Source organism: Rutidosis leptorrhynchoides, chromosome 3 (assembly GCF_046630445.1).
Source record: "Rutidosis leptorrhynchoides isolate AG116_Rl617_1_P2 chromosome 3, CSIRO_AGI_Rlap_v1, whole genome shotgun sequence".
In the NCBI taxonomy this organism is placed as follows: Eukaryota; Viridiplantae; Streptophyta; class Magnoliopsida; order Asterales; family Asteraceae; genus Rutidosis; species Rutidosis leptorrhynchoides.
In genome coordinates, this window is record NC_092335.1 from 565632639 (window position 1) to 565655350 (window position 22712).

General features: G+C 32.9%; 2 protein-coding genes and 2 pseudogenes across 2 annotated transcripts; 2 read left to right on the forward strand and 2 right to left on the reverse strand.

Annotated features, from left to right (window-relative positions):
• The first annotated feature begins 10692 nt into the window (after nt 1-10692).
• On the forward strand, nt 10693-11463 carry LOC139898601 (uncharacterized). The gene has a single exon (XM_071881354.1). It carries the CDS (start codon nt 10876-10878, stop codon nt 11461-11463), a length of 588 nt encoding a protein of 195 aa, XP_071737455.1. The 5' UTR covers nt 10693-10875.
• Nucleotides 11464-11786: 323 nt separating this feature from the next.
• On the reverse strand, nt 11787-12495 carry LOC139898600 (photosystem I reaction center subunit II, chloroplastic-like; annotated as a pseudogene).
• A 2323-nt stretch (nt 12496-14818) lies between these two features.
• Nucleotides 14819-14952, forward strand: LOC139903703 (U4 spliceosomal RNA; annotated as a pseudogene).
• Nucleotides 14953-15560: 608 nt separating this feature from the next.
• On the reverse strand, nt 15561-20303 carry LOC139898602 (UDP-glucose 4-epimerase GEPI48-like). Its single transcript, XM_071881355.1, has 9 exons — nt 19968-20303; nt 18666-18715; nt 18353-18488; nt 18134-18235; nt 17285-17512; nt 17107-17185; nt 16569-16651; nt 16141-16232; nt 15561-15929 (listed from the first exon to the last, which is right to left on the reverse strand). Exons 1-9 carry the CDS (start codon nt 20154-20156, stop codon nt 15848-15850), a joined length of 1041 nt encoding a protein of 346 aa, XP_071737456.1. The 5' UTR covers nt 20157-20303; the 3' UTR covers nt 15561-15847.
• Nucleotides 20304-22712: the final 2409 nt, after the last annotated feature.

Below are 22712 nucleotides of genomic sequence, written 5' to 3' on the forward strand. Positions count from 1 at the left end.
CAATGTTTATAGTTTAATACTAATACTACCATTAATGAAAATAATAATAAATTCTATTATCCTCATAATAATAACCATAATCATAATAATGATAATAATATTAAAATGATAACATTAGTAATAATAGTAATATTAATAATACTTATAATAACTTATGATAATAACACTAATAGTAATAATTAAGGATGATACTAAATTGGTAATAATATTCATGTTACATATAATAATACTATAACAATAATTATGTAACGACCCGTCAAAATCGCTATTGACGCGGCACGTTAATCATTGATTCCACAGTGAGGTTTTGACCTCTATATGATACGTTTTGATAAAATATTGCATTCATTAAAATAAGTGACTTTCTAAATATAGAAAGTTATAAACATGTGGACGAGTGCTTAGGTATAAGCAAAACCCCGAAATACATAAGTCTTTAATTTACAGGTTGACATCACAGTCCAATTATTTATTACACAGCGCAGTTTTATTTTGAATGCAATAAACTTTGTACAAAGCATGAGATACTCCATGCAGGCAACAAGCATATCACAGCGGAAGCATTCTAAGGACCTGAGAATAAAACATGCTAAAAAGTCAACACGAATGTTGGTGAGTTATAGGTTTAATTGCTCGAGTCATAAACATATATAAAGATAGACCACAAGATTTCATCAAAAGTTTATCAATAGATTCTACGTAACAGAGCACCCTGGTAACTAAACTTAACGCTATAGTGATAATTACCCCATTCGTTTTAATACACGCAAACCAACGTGTCTTAAACTCAAATAACATACGTCCGTTAAAAGGCTAGTGCTCTAGCTCGGACGGGGATGTCAAGCCCTATGGATCCATATACAATTATTCGCGTCCACCAGTCCATATCCTATGTACTGGCAGCTACTAGTTACCAAAGCTAAGGGATTTTCGGTTTAACTCAGTGTAGAATTTAGTATGTACTTGTGTCTTATCGCGTTTAAAATAAATTGCATGTATTCTCAGCCCAAAAATATTTAAAGTATTTAAAAAGGGAGACTATAAACTCACAGTTCAATATTAAGACTCAATATTGTAGGCAAATTGCGTAGACGTAATGATGGTAGACGACTGTATGGTTGGCCTTGGATTCAAGAACAATACCCCGAACAATACCAAATATTTCCTTAGCTTAAAGCGGTTTGAAACCCGAATTAAAACACCCTCAAATATACCTTATTATTATTAAACTTAAATTAAAATTATAATTATAATTATAAATTTAAATTTAAATTACAGATGAAAAATAAAATGTGAATATATCGTCGAACAAACTGGCCTTTTATAGTACTTTTCGATTTACTGTAGCTCATGCGATCGCATGAGTTTTCAGTGTTTTTGCCATGCGATCGCATGGCCGCCTTTTTCGTTTTCGTTTGCTAGTTCGTCGACATCAAATAGTTTTTTGTTGTAGCAAATAGTATTTTACTGTAGCAAATAGTGTTACTGTAGCAAATAGTGTTACTGTAGCAAATCACTGTAGCAAGTCGTTTTCACTGTAGCACTGTAGTAAAATACGGTTTCACTATAGTAAATAGTGTTTTACTGTAGCAAATAGTGTTTTACTGTAGCAAAGTAATTTTTACTGTAGCAAATAGGGTTTTACTGTAGGAAAGTCGTTTTTACTTGTACATATATATATATATATACATACATATAATTGTTCATGTATCGTCGAGAGTAATCAAAGGTAATTGTATATATGAAACAGTTCTAAAATTTTGAGACTCAATCTAACAGACTTTGTTTAGCGTGTTAAAATAATAAATCGTATAGAGAATTGGTTTAAATAAGTCAAAAATTTTCGGGTCATCACAGTACCTCCCCCTTAAAGAAAATTTTGTCCCGAAATTTTGAGTAGTACCTGTTTCATGAGCGATATTAGTGAACAAATGTGGATACTTTTGCTTCATTTGATCTTCACGTTCCCAAGTAAACTCGGGTCCTCGTCTTGCGTTCCAACGAACCCTAACTATCAGTATTTTGCTTTGTTTTAATTGTTTGACCTCACGGTCCATGATTTCAACAGGTTCTTCGACAAAATGGAGTTTATCATTAATTCGTATTTCGTCAAGAGGAATTACGACATCCTCTTCAGCTAAACATTTCTTCAAATTTGACACGTGAAATGTGTCGTGAACACTACTAAGTTCTTGCGGTAGCTTTAATCGATAAGCAACTGCTCCAATTCTTTCGGTGATTTCAAAGGGTCCTACGTACCTAGGACTTAGCTTTCCTCGTTTACCAAATCGTACAACGCCTTTCCAGGGTGACACTTTCAACATGACTTTGTCGCCCACTTGAAATTCTAGCGGTTTTCTTCTTACATCAGCATAACTCTTTTGGCGACTCATGGCCGTTTTCAATCGCTGTTGTATTTGAATGATCTTTTCGGTGGTTTCGTGAATAATTTCTGGTCCAGTAAGTTGTCTTTCTCCTACTTCACTCCAACATATAGGAGATCTGCACTTTCTACCGTAAAGTGCTTCAAATGGCGCTGCGTTGATGCTCGTATGATAGCTGTTATTTTATGAAAATTCTGCCAACGGTAAGTGTCGATCCCAACTGGTTCCAAAGTCAAACACGCATGCCCGTAACATGTCTTCCAATGTTTGTATTGTTCTTTCACTTTGACCATCTGTCTGTGGGTGATAAGCGGTGCTCATATCTAATCGAGTTCCCAATGCTTTTTGTAATGATTGCCAAAAACGTGATGTGAATCGGGTGTCGCGATCAGATATGATGGAGATGGGTACACCATGCCTGGAAACTACTTCCTTCAAATATAGGCGTGCTAATTTCTCCATACTGTCTCTCTCCTTTATTGGTAGGAAGTGAGCTGATTTAGTTAGACGATCAACTATCACCCAAATAGTATCATGACTACTTGTAGTCCTTGGCAATTTCGTAATGAAATCCATGGTTATTCTTTCCCATTTCCACTGCGGAATTTCTGGTTGTTGCAGTAATCCTGACGGCTTTTGGTGCTCAGCTTTGACCTTTGCACACGTCAAACATTTGCTTACATAAGTAGCAATTTCTGTCTTCATATTAGGCCACCAATAAAACTTCTTGAGGTCGTGGTACATTTTCCCATTTCCTGAGTGAATTGAGTACCTCGTTTTGTGTGCTTCATCCAGTACTAGTTGCCTTAGATTACCATGTTTTGGTACCCATATCCTACCAGCAAAATACAGGGTTCCATCGGCTTTTACTTCAAGCTGTTTTTCTAACCCTATGCTCATTTCGCCTTTTTCATTTTCTTCTTTTAAAGCCTCTAACTGTGCTACTTGAATTTGCTTTGTGAGATCAGTACGAATTGTAATATTCAAAGCTCGGACCCTAAGAGGTTTTACTCTTTTTTCCGACTTAGGGCATCGACTACAACATTAGCCTTTCCGGGGTGGTAACGGATTTCACAATCGTAATCGTTTAACAACTCTACCCAGCGACGTTGCCTCATATTGAGTTGTTTTTGATCAAAAATATGCTGAAGACTCTTATGGTCGGTGTACACTGTACACTTGGTGCCATATAGATAGTATCTCCATATTTTGAGTGCAAAAACTACTGCTCCAAGTTCCAAATCGTGCGTCGTATAGTTCTTTTCATGAATTTTTAGTTGTCGTGAGGCGTATGCGATGACTTTTGTGCATTGCATTAATACACATCCTAAACCTTGGCGCGAAGCATCACAATAGATCACGAAATCATCATTTTCTTCCGGTAATGACAAAATGGGTGCAGACGTTAACTTCTTCTTTAATAACTGGAATGAGGATTCCTGTTCCGTGGACCAATCATACTTCTTTCCCTTTTAAGTTAATGCAGTTAAGGGTTTGGCGATTCTAGAGAAATCTTGAATGAATCTTCGGTAGTAACCAGCAAGACCTAAGAATTGGCGGATTAGTGTTGGAGTCTTAGGTGTTTCCCATTTACTAATGGCTTCGATCTTGGCAGGGTCAACTTTAATTCCATGTTTACTGACAACATGGCCCAAAAATTGTACTTCTTGTAACCAGAAATCACACTTCGAAAATTTTGCGTACAATTCTTCTTTCTTGAGTATCTCTAGTACCAGTCTTAAGTGTTGCTCATGTTCTTCCTTGTTCTTCGAGTAAATCAATATGTCTTCGATAAAAACAATGACAAATTTGTCTAAATACGGTCTACAGATGCGATTAGGGTTTTACTGTAGGAAAGTCGTTTTTACTTGTACATATATATATATACATACATATAATTGTTCATGAATCGTCGAGAGTAATCAAAGGTAATTGTATATATGAAACAGTTCTAAAATTTTGACACTCAATCTAACAGACTTTGTTTAGCGTGTTAAAATAATAAATCGTATAGAGAATTGGTTTAAATAAGTCAAAAATTTTCGGGTCATCACAAATTACAATAACTAATAATAACAATAATCATAATAATCATAATAATAATAATAATAATAATAATAATAATAATATAATAATAATAATAATAATAATAATAATAATAATAATAATAATAATAATAATAATAATAATAATAATAATAATAATAATAATAATAATAATAATAATAAAAGATAACTAATAATAATAGTAATAATAATAATAATAATAATAATAATAATAGTAATAATAATAATAATGGTAATGAAAACTACCTCATGTTAATTGGATTAAAAAAAATGGCAGAGCCGGGTTTCGAACCCGAGACCTCTCGAATAACGCTAACTCCCTTCACCAATCCAGCTGTTTACGTTTTCTGATTAAAACCCCTTTCAGTTTATTATAACCCGTACCATTTAATTCTCCCTCCTTCTTCTTCTTTAACCTAACTACTTGAAATCCTTAACAACAATGGAATCCAGCGTGAAATAGTTTTAAGATACACATAAGCGATTCACCTGTGTAATTGAATTTAACAGAAATGAATGGGATGAATAAATAAAAAAAATATTAAAACTACTGCTCGACTCTGCTGCCGACGGTATAAAAAAAAAATTGATTTTAATTTGGGTAACGTTTTACACAACAATTTCATCATGAACTAGTTTTTAAATCATGTATAAAAACTTAAGGAATCATCTATTGAACTCAAATTGTACCACACATCTCGAATTTGATCCAAGAACAATGGTTGACTTTTTTTATTTGAAAACTTTGACTCCGAAATTACTCTTTGATTTTTCAAATTAAGAACTGAAAACTTGCAGATAGATTGAAGGAAGGATTTTTAACAACTCCGCATTTATAGATTTTGAAATAAACTCGAAATTAAAGATTTTAAAAAAATATATGAACAACAACAGGGTATCGACTATAAAGGAAAAAAAAATTATAATATATAACAGATAGGTAAAGGATACTTGCAGATATAATTGATAGAGGTGATGTAGAAATCGAGCATATTATGAATCATAAAGAGATGTATGATGAGTGTGTCGACAGTTTGCTCACGGGCAAGGAGAAAGAGGAAAAAAAAAAGTGGGAGCAGGTAGGTAACACACTTTGGATTCTTATTTGTGTAATCTTATATATAATTTATTTTTAATAAATATATTAATAATAATAATACTTTTAATATTTTTAATAATAATATAAATAACAAGGATAATACTATTTATTAATAATAATATTAATAATGATAATGATAATGATAATAATAATAGGTTGCATAAAAAAATAATAATTGTAATAATTTTAAAAATCTCATTAATAATAATAATGAGTTTAATAATAGATATATGTTGATAGTAATAATGACATTAATATAACAACTTATACTTATTCAATTTCGTGTATGTATTATATATAGTGATATTAATAATACCGTTATTAATATTAATATTTATCTTTACTAATAAAGAAAGTAATAATAACAATAATAATATAACAATTATATTTATATATACATATTTTCATATTACTATTACACATATATATTTTTAATATTGAAAGTGATTATTATATTACTACAACAATATAATTTATAATTAAACTTGTTATATTAATTGTTAATATTAATTAAAGTTATACTTTACCACTAGTTTTAATAATAATAATGATGTTAACGACGATGACAATATTATTAGTAATTATAATAACTCACATGTATCGAAACTCATGTAATGGGTTTTAATATTATTATTGATATTAAATATAAATATATACCAACTATACTAATGACTACATTTAATATAATATCCAATATTATATTGTATGATAACATTTATTTAATATTTATATATTACAACTAGTTATAAATTATATATATATATATATATATATATATATATATATATATATATATATATATATATATATATATATATATATATTGTATATATATTCATTTTAATAGTAACTTAATTATTTTATTTAACATTTTACATTCTTAATTCCAATTAATTAAAGTGTATTTTATTAATTCAATTTTATTATATATATACACTTTCATTTATATTTATATATATTTACATTTATACATATAAGTATACATATTTAATTATATACAATTGTTCGTGAATCGTCAGGAATAGTCAAAGGTCAATTGAATACATGAACATAGTTTCAAACTTTTCTAGACTCAACATTACATACTTTGCTTATCTTGTCGAAATCATATAAAAATTAAGTTTAAATTTGGTTAGAAATTCCCGGGTCATCACACATATCACATTACAAACATAACAACAATGAAACAAAAAAAAAATCCAACCATATTAATAACAAAAACTATAAGCATAACAAAAACTCGCTTAACAATCACAAGAGAAGACCTTTGTCCAGCAACCTGCAATAAAAAAAACAAACACCAACCGTCAACAAAATCGAAGAAACACAATGAAGAAAAAAAGATGACAAATAAGCATATTTAAAAAAGAAACCCTAAGTAAAACTATAACAAAATTCATACAACACGAATCAATATTTCAGCCAAAACTAATCAAAATAAAATTGAAAGAGCATTTTGACTAAAAAAGATGGAACTTGAAGTAAAATCGAACTTAAACTACAAAGAAGTCATATAAATCATGTATAGTTCTTGAAATTGACTGTAATTGAATATAAGGGTTTTCAATTAAACTCAGCTGTGAAAAACTCAAAGAAAATTCTCTGTTACTGAATGGTTCAATTATCCACAAATTTTTGGTTCCTGTAAAAAAAAATTCAAGGTAATAAAGAAGCAAATCATTCAAACAAATCACGGGTTTGAGCCATACTCCAAGGTAATGATAAAACACCCGATCCTATTACACCTGCTATAAAATGTGCTAATGATGTCCATACAGTTCCTTCAATTTCATTTTCAATTTCAATCAACAACAATACAGAATGAAACTTATAAATAACCTAATTAAATCAAGAATATAATATTAGATGGAGTAAATAGTTAATTAGAGCTGACCAGTGAGGATGTAATTTGAGGTCTGTAACAATGGCGGATGTTCATCTTCATCATCATCAATCGCCAGAATCTGACCGCGTGATTTTTTGAAGCACTGATAAATTGATCGTAATCCAGGCGACACATACCAAAATATAGTGATGATTTGTATAACCGTCGTGCATATTGAATCGATTGATAATTTAGGGTTTATACAGTAGGCATCGGGTTGACGAAGGAGATTTAACCCTAAATCGATTTTTTCAACCAAACAACAATCATATAATCAACGGCTATAGCAGTAAACCATTATTTTATTATTTTTCCCTAAAAAAACTATCATATAATCAACCCAAAGCCCATGAATTTTGCCCATGAAATTTGTACGGTATTGTTGAGAAAAACACGAACGATTCATTGGTGGTACTTGCGGCGCCTAATACGGCGGGATGAACATAGAATCGGCGATGAAGAAGAAATGGTGATTTTATATTTTTTGAAGAGAGAGAGGAGGAATAAGAGGGAGGGAGGGTACGGTTTTTGAATGAAAAAGGGTTTAATTAAGATGAATTGGTTGCTAATGAGGACAGATGTCACCACCAGGAAATAAGCTTAATTTTTTAATCCAAAATTACCACAAAATTAAGAAGGCTGAGGATGCATGTGGTAGTGACACGTGTCCGAATTAGTTATGTGATTTATGTAGATAAATGATTCCATATTTATAACTAACCATTATCATGAATAACACTAATACAACAAGAACAACAACAACAATATTAAAAATATATAAGAAAAATCAATATTAAAAAAAATATTTATACTTTACAATTAATCTAACGAAGTTTTAAAACTAAAATATGATATGCTTGAATGTAACTCTAAAGAACGTTTAGCATTCTTCTATTTATTTAATGAGAAATGATCACTCTCAAAAACTAGCTATAACACTCATTTTCATGCTTAAATTAATTATAGTTTTTTATATTTTATTACTAAATGTTGTAACAGAGTGTTAGGAATAAAAATGATATAAAAAGTAGGGATAATAATGAATTGGATATGGAATTTAGTGCTTCTATATTCATATTTATATTTATATTTATATCTATATCTATATGTATATGAATATTCATTTATATGTTTGAATCTATATCTATATATCTATATTATATGTTTAAATCTATATCTATATTCATATCTATTTAAATATAATTTATTTATGAAATCTATATGATTAGACGAGTTAATTAATATCCGTTGAATATTAATTTTTATTTCTAGATAAACGCTAAATGACAATGACATTACTATATATAACGACTTATAGTACTATTAAAACTCGGTTTGTTTCTACAATGTACAATAAAAAAATCAATATATTATATTATATTATATATATATATTCAATCAGAAATTTATGAACAGTAGCAACAGTGTTTTGATAGCGACGTTTTTAAATAGATAAATATTATTAACTGTAACATAATGGCACAAATACATAAGTGGCTGGGTGGCTTGGTGGCCTTTATTATTTCGAGACGGGTGCAGGTTCGATTCTTGCAGGGGAGTTTTCCTTTTTTTTTTTAATTTTACAACCAGCAGGTTTAAAATCAATTGGGCCCAGCGTAAAGGGCTGGCCCAATTGCTTGTTCTAATTCAAAATAGTTATAAAGTTTTTTCTCTTCAGATTACATTACGGAAAGTGCTAGTAATCCTACCACATACTCTACTATAAGCAGCCCATCAGGATTACTTCATGGCTGTTTTCAAGTCTTTCTTGGTCACCACAAGATTCGAACCCGAGATCTCTTACAAATATATTAGGGCCCAAACAACTGAGATATGCAGTGATCGATCGAGTATTTATAGCGCTAGAAGATACTTGATCCACATTAGGTAATCCTATACGTGTCATCTACTAATTGTTGAAAGATAATATCAAGATCATTATATAGAAGTCTATGATCATATAGTCGTTGAAAATACATCTTAATACACACACATACACATATATCCTTGTGATCATATAAGTCTTTCACGTATGTTTCATTTTTTTCTTTCCATATCTATTTCTATACGCGTTTGATTTTTAATTTCATTCTTTTCAGCCAGAGGCCCTTCTGAAAGGGAAGGTGACATTCCCTATCTGCATGTAGAAAAACGATTTTTTCGATCCGTGAGTGGAGAAATGATTTCTTGATCCGTGAGTGAAAAAACAACTTCTCTTTTTGTTTAGAGCAAGAGAAATGATTATGTACTTCCTCATACTTCACATTGATGAAATTTGAGTATTATTATTTTTGTTGTGTTATAGTTATATATATCTAATCATAACCATGATAATCACAATCATCACAATCATATTATTTATAATAAAAATAATAATTAGAAGGATACAATTAAAAAGTATGTTTAATCTTGCGAGTTTGATGTAAAATGTTTGAGTACGAACTCTTTTATTAAATGATTTTTAAAATTAAAATATATAACAATGTTTTAAGATTATTTAAGCTCAGAATAAATCACACTTTTTCAAGAATCAGCATAAATAACTCGCGAGTAACTTGACAATGGTCCAATTCATAGTCCAATTCACGACCACCACAAACTCCATTAAACTCCGCTCTTCTGAACCTCGTGTTTCGAGCTTGGGTCCCACTCGTTCTGTGTTCTCACTTTCAACTTGTTCTTCCACACTCAAAAGTCATAACATTGACCCCACAAGTTGCTCGGTAATCATGGCTATATGTTCCCTTGCTTTTGTACCTGCATCTTACAAAATACGGAGTATAAATAAAATTTTAAAACATAAAAATTCTTTTATACTATTAATATATATATGTATTGTGTATGTAAAAGAAGAGAAAAAAAAAAATACTTATGAAAGGTAACTGATTCCACATCGGCCTTGACTAAAAATATTGTGGTGCTTATAATAGCTTGAGTTTCTCATCTCTTTGAGTTAATTTTTGGGGTTGAATTGAGCTCAAGTATATTATTTCACATGGTATCAAAGCTATGGTTATTGATGTTGGGACCGCACGAGGGCGACGTTAGGTTCATGACTTTGTCTAGTATCGTTGGTTGTTCTAGTCGTGCCAGTCCTTGCTTATGTAGTCGTCTTTTTTACTCATTTTTATTATTTTCTATAATTTATACTCCGTATCTATCAGGTAAAACTCTTGACTAATTAACATTTATATAGAACACTTTTTATTTGATAAAAAAAAGTAACTAATACGGATTAAGGATGGTCTAACAGGACAATACGTACATGCACATTACAATACGTACATGCACATTATTCAAAACTCAAAAGGACAGTACGTCTTTTTTTTCCTAAAAGTAAAAGCATGTCAAAATTTTCAAAATCAAGAAAATATGATTAACCAACTTCCAAATTTATAACCTTCTTCCATCTTTCCGGCCACCACCTGACCCGAATCTCCGATGTCAACCCGGAAAAAATCACCACCACCACCGCCATCGGGTCGAACTAATCTCGCCTCATGCATCGTAGCAACCATCTTCATAATCTTCATTACAATAATCATCCTCATAATCTTTTTCACATTATTCAAACCCAAACCCCCAACAATCACAATCACCGCCGTCCAACTTCCGGCGTTCTCCATCACTAACACCACCGTTACCTTCACCGTTTCCCATTACGTCGCCGTTAACAACCCTAACCGAGGCGTTTTCTCACACTACAACAGCTCATTAGAGCTGCTTTACAGTGGGTCCCAAATGGGGTTCATGTTTGTTCCTTCAGGGAAGATTGAAGCTCGCCGGAGAGTTTATATGGCTGCTACTTTTTCCGTTCAGGGTTTTCCGGTGTCTTCGTTGGTGCTTAAGGATCCGGTTAACAGGTTGAATGGGTTACGGGTCGGGCCTAGTTTGGAGATTGAAACAAGAATGGAGATGGCGGGTCGGGTTAGGGCTTTGCATTTTTTTACACATCATGTGGATGCTAAAGCTCAGTGTAGAGTTGTTATTGGTATTAATGATGGCTCTGTTTTAGGCTTTCACTGTTAGATATTTTCTGTGTAATTGTATGTTTATGTTTTTTTTTAAATGTTGACTTTCTTTGACTTGATTTAAATCGAAATCAAGCTAGATTTGTATGATTAATTTATCTTATTAGAGTTAATAACAGGAAATGCTACATTATTAGTGTAAAATAGACTATGTTTGTGACGTATTAAGTACTCGCAAATAATTAAAATCGACATAGTATGCAAACTTGTAAATTAAGTTGCTTTTCAGCGTTCTTGATAACTTTGTCGAAATTGGTATAAATGAATCGGATTACACTTAACATGGTTACGTAGGTGTAACGTGGATCGGATCAGGTCGAATAGATTCAAACACGAAAACCTTCTTGTTCATTAATTTAGATTGAGAATTAGTAAATTACATAATCACAAATTTATCTAAAAACCATCCATGATAATCATATATCATAAGGTTGTTTTCCAGTAAACTTAACTTCAATGGGACTAACATTCTTTACAATTGACCTCATGTTTTGACCAACCCCTTGCCTACCAGCGTTGACTTTTTCAGGGTACACCCCATCTTTAGGATGCAAATACTGAACTTCACCATTAGGGAACACCCTGTAAAACTGATAATCTTATTTTTAGACCTTAATCTTGTCCCTAAAGCCAAACACTGTTATTTTCTTGCTAATTTTAACAAATTTGGTCTTTGTCTCATAATAGCAGCACCACCAGTTGGCATTTCAAAGATTTGTTCTTTTGGTGATTCCCATGTGATGACATAAAATTCTTCAACTTGTGCTTTTCTAAGAAGGCCACCAGTGCTACCTGCAAAGATGGGTGATGGGGTGTTTGGGTCTAGCTCCGGTGGAGTGAACCCCACCGGAGCTTCTTTGACTGGAGCCGGTGTGGCTTCACCGGCTGCAGCCTTGATGGTGAATCTTGGGGTGGTGTTGAGTGGTTTGATGGTGGTGAAAGAGGTGAGTTGTGAGGGGGGTTGTTTCCATTGGGTGGTTTGGTCTGAGATATTTGGTGTGAATAGGGAAGCTTGGGTAGTCATGGCCATTGTGAGGTGATGAAATTGAGATGTGAAGAAATGGGATTTTTGTGAAATGGTAGTTGTATTAGATGGGTGGTGGTGGTGGTGTTATGAAAGATCAAAGAATTGGAGTTTGTTGGGATAAGGTGGGGTAGGATGTAGGTTTAATTGGATAAGAAGATTGGAGTTAGCCAATAAGAATGTCGTATTTGATTTACCCTCATATATTCTTCTATTGTCACTTGTGACTTTGAGTTGTGAACTGTAGGCATGTTTATACAGCTGAATAAAAGGTCATTCTTGTTCAAACTACTCCAACGATTAGTTTTACGCAGGATGCATGTCGCCAATTTGAGTATCTCGTGATCGTTTCTGATGATTTTCTCTGGTCATCTCAATGTATGCTTCCAGTTGGGGTTTGAATTTGAGATATCTTGAAAGGAACTCGGGCCTCAACTGCTAAGAAGAAATAGTTTGAGAGGTGAATCAGTGAATGTAGGTTATTGTATGAACATTGAAACGTAGGTTTTTATTTTGAAGAAATCATCATGGAATGTCTTTATATATAGTTGTTTATATCGGATGATCCTTTTAATACCCGGTAGATATGTGATATTGAGAAACTTATAATTTTGTTAGCTAAGTGTCAATTTGTTCTAAGGTTCTTTTTTTTCTTACAAAAAATAACGAAAACTTTATAACGAAGGTACTTTAATCGGAAGATGAAAGAGACCGAACATCATACAATCAATCGAAACGGCTAGGCGCAAAACTAGAAAACAAACTACTAAGAACAACGAGCAACCGCTATCTAAACACGAGCCTATTCGAAACATACTAAAACGACCCCGTACAAACATGGAAACAAGCAAACAAGAAACAAGCATCAACCAAAGCTAAAAAAAACTATCCCAAATTACTCGGCCTCTGAAGGGGCTTTACGACATATAGAACCTTGTTTAACCAACTTTTCACTAACTTTTTCACGGCTCATCTCCTTCCCCGACCGAGAATTAAAAGAGTACGATAACACATTGGACGATCCACTTCCAACGAGTTTCGCCGGCGACAGAAGTAATAAACCATGCTTCATCAAACCTTCATATCATTATTGTCCGACTATAGCTCTTCGTCTTGATCTCGTAACGTAAAATCCCCAACATCCACCACCTTGTTGCCCTTGGTATTCTTTTTCTTAGACATAAACTCACTAAGACCCAAATTTGACGAAATTTCACCCGGTCTTATTCTTCTTCTTCTTCTCATTAGCACCTAGATCAATTTAATACCCCTGCCACCTCCTTTGGAACCCAACGAAACCGGTTCCTGATTTTTGCGAGTATCCTAATAAATAAATACGTCATCAGGCTTCACATTCCATTCAGATACACGGGCATTTTGTTGGAGCTAATCGATTCATTGTGTCCCACATCGGAAAGTGAAAGAAACAAATGTGCATATATAAGTTTATGGGAACCTCTCTCTATCACCAATTGGTTTTAGAGAAATGTGGAACTCATGAGCTTATATGTTGTACACGATGGTGCACCTGAAAACGATCCTACACATTTTTCCTCACAAGTTGACAATCCGACCTCAACTTCATTCGACAATGGACAAGGATCCAGAATAGCATGACCCAACTTCCTATGATTTGCCTCAGCCATCCTAGACAAAAACGAGTCCAAAGTCTCATCATCCTCAACGCAAATACCCAAGTTGCCAAACAGAATTTGTTCACTCGATGCTCCACCAAGGACAAAAACGAGTCCAATATGGTTAGCATACACCAAGTACTTTGATTAAGGAAACATGGAAAGGTGCAGTCTTGGCCTCAACATGAGCCGCACGTATGGCTTGTTGCGCCATATCCACAAATGACCTATCAATGTCTCTCACACCATTGTCTTCTGTTTTAGGAATGCCAGCATCAATTTTATTTTTCGGCGATGAATTTAGTTAAATATTTGTAGGGGCGCACGTAGGTTGCTATCTCCTCCGATTACGTACCCGTTTCTCAAGTTACAAGGTTAAAAGCCTGACTGAACAACTAAAACTTACAGAGAAAACAAGTATGTCATCATTGTATTCTTAGTGTAACCAAAGAGAGATGATTAGGATAATTAGATTCAAGGAACAATAAACATTAGCCTGACTGAAGCCACAGCTCTTAATGGAATCAACAATCTGTTGAAGATCAATATCGCCTCTAGAGCTTTCAAGTGCAATTAATTTAATGCTGCAGAATTAAAGAAAGAGAGTAAATGAAATCCCATCCCACATCGTTAGGAGGATAAAGTATCAAGATGGGGGAGGTAGTATAAAAGGAGAGGTTTGTAGGATAGAAGGCATCTTTGCGCTTGGGGCAATGACGCAGCTAATGAGGTAATAACCGAGGTGCGTCAATTGCTGGTTGAAAACTATTTCCAAACCCCCTCCTCGGCTTTGGCTCTGCCTTGGCCTGGAAGGACTCCCTTTTTAGGGTAAAGTCCTACAAATCTCTTAGTTCAATTTTTTAATGTTTTTGTTTAATAATAAATAAAATATAAACAGTAGATTATTTAAAAAAAAAAAAACCAGATTACCAAAGTAGTTACATTACAATTTAAAACTAGTGACTAAAATGCTATCATGCACAACAAAAGTGGTGTAGAATCCAACTCGGTCAGCTCCTTTTACATCGATTTATCGACAGAATAATATCCTTTAAGCAATGGTTAGTAGCATAAAGTTTCAATATAGTTTTGGGCAAGTACTTGGCAATCCAGTTTTTGGCGCTAAACTGCAAATATAGGCCTTCTCCAACTTTTGTAGTTGACTATCGATAACGATAAGTTATTCTATAAACTCATATATTAAAAGAAAAAACATCAACATTTTATAACATGAATAAACATAGATCCACATAACAAACAAATTCCAGGAGTTCGTATATTAGTACCAGTCAAGATCAGGTTCTTAACATTCAGCATATACATTTCAAAGAACACAACCAATATAGAAGCAAAGAAAAGGTAAATAAGTATCTTGAACAGTCTTTGAAAATCATATATCTTGTTATATAATAGTAAGTAACTTTAATATGCCCATTCGGTTGCTACACAAATACACATATCTAATGTACAAGAAACTGAACTGTGTGTAAAAAGTAAAAGATATGGTTAAAATAAAAAAGAATGACCATCTACCGCTTCTTTATTCGTTTAACTTTAGTCATTAGCCTCTCTAACCTTCTAGCAAGATGACAGAAATTGTCGACTATATAGAACCAGGTAAACATTACTTGTATAATCCTATCACCAGTACGAATAATTTGACTCTCTAACATTCCACAAAACGTGGTCTCGTATGTGTATAACTGCCGTTTTGTGCACTTTTATTACTTGGTCTGATAGCCGTAAGGGTTGTTACTGGCCCAGTTCCACTGGTCTCTGCACATTTCCTCTATCCCATTCTTTGCCCTGCATTAATCATACAAATACAAACTTATATAAAAACACTATTCGTCCCCTTTAAAACTATAATATTTCACATTTTTATGAGTATTTACATGTCAGATTGTCCATGGGACTATCATCAGACGATTTGTGTTGACTAAATTTTTAATTTTTTACAAATTAATTTCTCCTATAACAAATGAAACCTCCAACATAATTTGCAAAGTGAACTTACTTCCAATTCAAATCGCGCTCGGCTTTGGCTGTGGAAGCATATACAACCTCGGCATCACCAGGCCGTCTTCCAGCTATTACTATTGGAATTTCCTACAACGAGAAAGCAATGGAGCGTAAACATTACTTAACTGGGGAATTAGAATACAGGTAATTTGAGAACATTGATAGTGTTCTTTAACTAATTAATAAAGGCTGAATCATTGGGAACTAAAGAATGATAAGTTTTCGTCTTCTCCATGTACAGAACTAAGAAGATGACTGATAGATACAAATATACTAATAAAAAATATATATGAATTTTCAAATTTTCTGAAGATGAGTATTTATTTTCATTCCACCAACACTTAAAATTAATGACGAGTTTTTATTTTCATTCCACCAATACTTAAATCTATTATAAGATCAGAAAGAAAAAAAAGGTGATACCTTTCCTGAAGCCTTCTCAAACGCAGCCACCATCTCCAAAACCGACGTTCCTTTACCCGTCCCTAAGTTGTACACCTCGCAGCCTAAAATATTAAATTATACATATAATCAATATACACAGCAAAATAGAACACAATGACCAAACAGCAACATTTATCCAATACAATCAAAATCATATTCCATCAAAAGGATATAAGATTATTTGATTATGCCATCGTTCTACATTTTTATTTATTGTGAATTACTTACAACTACGCCTCATTACTCACCTCTTGAATGAAAACTCTACATATAATTATTAACTAAAAAGTATTGATAGATGCAGTACATTTACAGTCAATTGCACAATACGTCCAGATTTCAAGCATTACGAAACATGCTAACGACACAAAAAAACTAATGATTTAAAAACCCTATTTATGTGGTTCAACAGTTTAAAATTGAACTGACAGGTAGTCCTGCGAATATTTAATATGATACAATCATAATAGCTCAATGTGAGTTAATAAAAAATGAAAGGAGAGTAGGAAACACAAACCAATTTCTGGATCAGAGAGCTTTCTCAATGCAGCCATATGCCCATCAGCTAAGTCTGCAACATGAATGTAATCACGTACCTGAAAACACGTTAATAGAAATAAAGATGTTCATCATGTCTACTAGTTTCATATTAAGTATAAGAGTCATAATTTAAAATATTGACAGAAAAAGTTTACCCCGGTTCCATCTTTGGTAGAGTAGTCGGTCCCGAATATTTTGAGTGCCGGTAGCCTGCCAACAGCAACTTGCTGAACAAAAGGCATAAGATTGTTTGGCGTCCCTAGAGGATCCTCGCCTATAAATCCACTAGGATGTGCACCGACTGGGTTGAAGTACCGTAACATTATAATTTTCCATTCAGAATCCGAAGCATATATATCACGGAAGATGTCTTCGATCATGAGCTGGATGGATTAAAAAACAAAAGGTACGCACTTTAGGAGGATATTATTTGATATAACTTTTTGTAAACTGGTTTCAAAGTCTCAATATATATGTACCTTGGTTATTTAATTTTGTTCACATTTTGAGATAAATTTTGTTTAGGTTTTGAGATAGATTTTGTTTACGTTTTGAGGTTGATTTTGTTTATCCTTTAGACAGGGCATTTTCTACCCATTTACATACAAACGGGTCAAGTAGGGATATATGTCAACTCTAGCAGGTCAAACAAAATATATACTCATGTCAACACATACTGAAACTAGTATCCATTTTAGCTCAAAGTTTCCATATTTTTATGTAACTTCAGACATTCTACTGTTCATTTCTTTTTTAAGAAAAAAATTTCTGGCTCTTTGCTAAACAAATTATATAATATCACAACGTAACAACATTTATTAAAAGTAACATATTTCAGTTGCCGCTTGAACTGATAGTCAACAATGAAAACTCACATGTGGAGCCTTAAGGGAAACTTAACTAATGATATATAATAGAAAGGATCACGAATTTATAAATATGTCGATCAGATTTAATTGCCATTATTGTTTTCATAACAAAAACAAAAAATGTGCTATTGATACCTTGGTTCTTCCATACGGACTGGCTGCAGATAAAGGGAACTCTTCAGTGCATGGCACCTCTTTTGGCCAGCCATAAACAGTAGCTGACGATGAGAATACGATCTGGAATAATTGAAAACCGAAAAAAGCATGTCACGTTGTCTAATAGGCCACCAATTTAACATATCATTCTCTAATGTTCCAATCAAAATATGGAATAGCATAAACACATCTGCGTACCTTTTTGCATCCATGAGCCTTCATAACTTCCAAGAGAGTTAAAGTACCGACAACGTTATTATCATAATACATCATTGGCTTCTGCACACTTTCACCAACAGCCTTTAATCCAGCAAAATGTATAACAGCATCAAACCTGCAATTCAATTCAATCTTGATTAATTCGTATACCCAACAATATAGAAAGTAAGAATTTAAATCATTCGAACTGGATGGAGTAAACAGAAAAAAAAAGCAATTCACAAAGATAATACTCCAAAATACGCATTTTTCAGAAATAATGAGACGATACAAGAAAAGCATAAAACTTTACTTTGTGTCAGCAAAAAGCTTCTCTAATTCAAGCTTGTCCCGAATGTCAATCTGCAGCAAAAGAACGAAGAACAATCAAGGTTTAACTCGTATATAGATTGATTAATGCAACTAGACGATCCCAAATAATCATGGTACTCATTTGATATAATCCTAGTATCCTACTTGCCTAGTTTAACCAAAATGTAATAAATGTTCACTTTCATAACAATCCAATTCAGATTATATGATGAATACGTCTCAAAGTAAACAAGTTAATTTATTTGGAAGGATTAATTTCCCCAACCATTGTTCTTGTGAATATTCAAAAAACTAACACCAGTAGTACGTTAAAAGCCAGTCTTTTCTAAATTCTAAATTCCATATTAGTAAATAAAGTTAATCATCCCTATAGTTGTCCTTTTTACAGCTTCTGGAAAATAAGGATAATTTAAACAATGAACCAAAAAAAAAAAAAAAAAATCAAAAGTATTTTCCTTTTTTTCTGAATAGTTTTGTTTAGTCATCCTTCCACCAAATTTGGAGATTCCTACCAAACACAAAACTGTAACATCAATCATTTTCCCTAATTGAAGTATACATAGACACAAAGGTCCACATCCCTTGAAGTGGCACTATTCAAGCTCCAACTACATTTATAATTCATATTCATAATTCATTTAATTTAAACAATATCTATCAAATTATATTTACTTTTTTTTTGAAAAGAAATTAGAATTACTTTAGTATTCAGTCCAATTCAATTATACTAAAACTAAAAGGCCCACACAATCATCTAACTAAACACCAATCTTATGATTTATATATGTAACATTAAATACAACAACAACAAATCCTTCCCTTATCCGAGAATAAAGACTGGACATTTCTCCACCCAGAATGAAAACACTCTCAAAAGTAGAGAAATTCATCCCTCTCTCTATTCGACGGATAGAGAGATCGCTTCTTAGTGGACCTCTGGCCAATAAGTAGGAAAAAAGTTTTTAAAAAAAATAAAAATAAATTAAAAATAAATTTGAGACGCCATGAAAATGGTAAAATAAAATTTCCATGAGTTTTAAATCCGGTCTGAAATTTAATTTAGGCTCCAAGACATATTCGGTCAAGTAACCAATAAATCAACGCTTGTTTGCTGTCAATAACTAGAGCTAAAATTTTTTTACTATTGTACTAATTTAGCAAAGGGGGCAAACAGATGAATAAAAAACCTTCACAATTCAGTCCAATTCAACCAACTAACCCCAATTTCAAAAATTCAACATTCAATACAAAATAAACAAATTAAATATTAACAACAATTAACCTTGTGAAAATTTAGGTTAGCAGCATGATCACCAGCGAGCTGTTGAACTCGATTAATGGCAATTTCAGAAGAATTATCAAGGTTATCAATCACAACCGTTTTGTAACCGCCTAACAGTAACTGTAGCACTGTATGACTACCAATATAACCGGCACCACCGGTCACCAAAACACAATGCTGTGGCGCCATTTTAAAATTTAACGAATTTAATTATCAAATCGGAATCCAATTGAACCGAGAGCAACTGAATCTATACGAATCGCATATATATACAAGTGTATATGTATGTATAATGTATAAATAATGAAATTGAGGGTTTAGTTATGTACAGTTTGATGTTAAATTGAGGGGGATCTGTAGAGCAGAAGAATATTTGTTTGTGGTTTTGACAGATAGGAGAATTGAATGGAACAATGGTGATGATGTATATATATACAGATACATATATGATGTATACGTATACATATGCATATACGTATACATTTGATTTTGATTAATTACATGTGATGTGTGAAAGTAGTGGGGACAGATTGGAAGAATGATTTGATGAGAGAAGAGTTTGATATAATTAAAGTTAACTTTAATTAATTGTAATTGTAAAAATGAAGAATAAAGTAGGGTTTGTTTTAGTGTAGTTTTAGCAATCCCAATTTGGGGGAAATTTGGGGAAGATGAAATGAAATCTAGTGGTCCTTTGCGGTAAGTGTTGGTTTGATCAAATCAAAGTTGATATCTTTTTGAGTTTTTCACTTTGTTGTGCCAATAATGATGGAAAAATATATTAAAAAAAGGTCGCTTAGGTGGAACACAAACAAACACTTTCTATTTATTTGTTTTTTTAGATTTATTTATAGGAATTTTCTAATTATCTATATATTTAAATATTTAATATTTAATTTATTTATTTAAAAAAATGAAATCGCCAATATATTCATTTAGAAAAATGAAATTGACATTGTTCATTGTGTGTCAATTTTGACTTTTCAAATCCCTATTTCTCGACTAGGTACATAAGTTTTTCTATTAATACAATAGGAAACTGGTCAATATGTCTTTTATTTTCGGAAGTCTTTAACAATATGTCTTTAAAAATTGAAATTGCAAGATATGCTCCATGTTAACGCATCACGTACCACGCATCATGCGTATAACAGGGTGCGTGATGAGTGTCACAAATAATACTAGGCATCAGAGTTATCATGCCAAACAACACGTACACGCATAGCACAACATGTACGGTGCGTTTGGTATCGTGCGTGGTTGACGGGATAAGATAAGGATATTTTGGATAAGATTTCCTTATTTTTTCGATTATTAAGATCTTAAAATGCAAAATTGGAGTCTTGTATATCACCTTTTCTTATTTATTGACGATTATTAAGACGTTAAAAGCCAAAAGTGGGGGGTCCCGGGCACAAAGAATGCCATTAAAAGCTGACGGACACAAAGAATGGCCATTAAAAGCCAAAAGTGGGGGTCCTGAACCTCACAGGCACCTATATCTTAAACGTCCATAAATATCACCTTTCACCAACACCCAAGATTCTGATCACAAAACAACATCACCAAATACCAAAACAAATCAGATATCTCTGAACAACATCACCAACACCCTATACACCCATCACCACCACCACCATCACCGTAGTGTGTATTTGAACAGTGGCTAAATTGACAGTTTTAGTTGTGTTTTAAATGCCCAAATGAAGTCGGTCAGTGTGTATTTGAATCGGAGAGTAATGTTTGAGCATTGAACCGGGAGTTATACTCACACTTACTGCTTCATTTGTGCATTGAATGGACAACAATCATTGAAAGTGTGCAACACGCACTCAAGTTTGTTTAGTGTGTGGTGCGTAAGCGGTGCATGGTGTGTGGTGCGTGTGCATGGTGTATATTCTAAAACCCGGAGGGGAAAAATTGTTTCACGAGCTTAGAATAGCTCATCAACTGAATCTTGAGTTTTCAGGATTACTGATCAACTTCTTTATTTTTCAGGGTAGTTGATCTTATTGACGATATCTTTAAGTTTTTGATGATCCACTATTTGTTCTAAGATCTTATTAACCCCGTTCACCGCATTCACCTTGTTCCTCATTTCCCAGCTTCGATAGATGACGAAAATAACAACTCAGGTAACCACCCATCTTACCCCATTTCTCTATCGTATTTGTCGTCTTAGGTGGTTTCGTTTCATTTCACCATATGGTACTTGTACACTGCATATAAGCCAAATACTGCGTAATACTTAAACTTATTTTAATGTTAGAAAAAAAGAAATACATTGTTAGTGGTATGATGGTAATAAGTACGTTGCAACGTTGGAATCTTTTGATACTCGGATGGATTGTTATGGGTGTTTTCCATCAAGTAAATTATCTGACTCTCAACCAAGGAATAGTGGAGTAACATGTATATAAGTCCAATTTTGTAGAGAGCTCCTTTAAGTGCTTTAATACGCAGGGCCTGTTGTAGTGTGTAACTCTTTAAATAACAAACCTTGTACTTGTGTGCTTCATTAGTAGTCACGTAACAATGATAAAGATATGTCTTCTCACAATCCCAAACATGATGCTCATCGCTCTAAGTCATATAGTATAACAGAAGCATCCAATGTTGGTCGGATTCGGCTTCACATACCTATATTTATAAACAAACCATGTCGTTTAATTTTTATTCAATGGAATGGTTTGTTTATAAACACGGGTATTGTGAAGCCTATTCCGACCAACTGAGGGTGTTTCT

Coding starts and splice junctions, on each gene's coding strand:
- LOC139898601 (XM_071881354.1), top strand. CDS start 10,876: ATGTCAACCCGGAAAAAATCACCACCACCACCGCCATCGGGTCGAACT.
- LOC139898602 (XM_071881355.1), bottom strand. CDS start 20,156: ATGGCGCCACAGCATTGTGTTTTGGTGACCGGTGGTGCCGGTTATATT. Junction 16,233..16,568: donor TTGAGAAGGCTTCAGGAAAG/GTATCACCTTTT, acceptor TTCTCGTTGTAG/GAAATTCCAATAGTAATAGC. Junction 15,930..16,140: donor GAGCGCGATTTGAATTGGAA/GTAAGTTCACTT, acceptor TGATTAATGCAG/GGCAAAGAATGGGATAGAGG.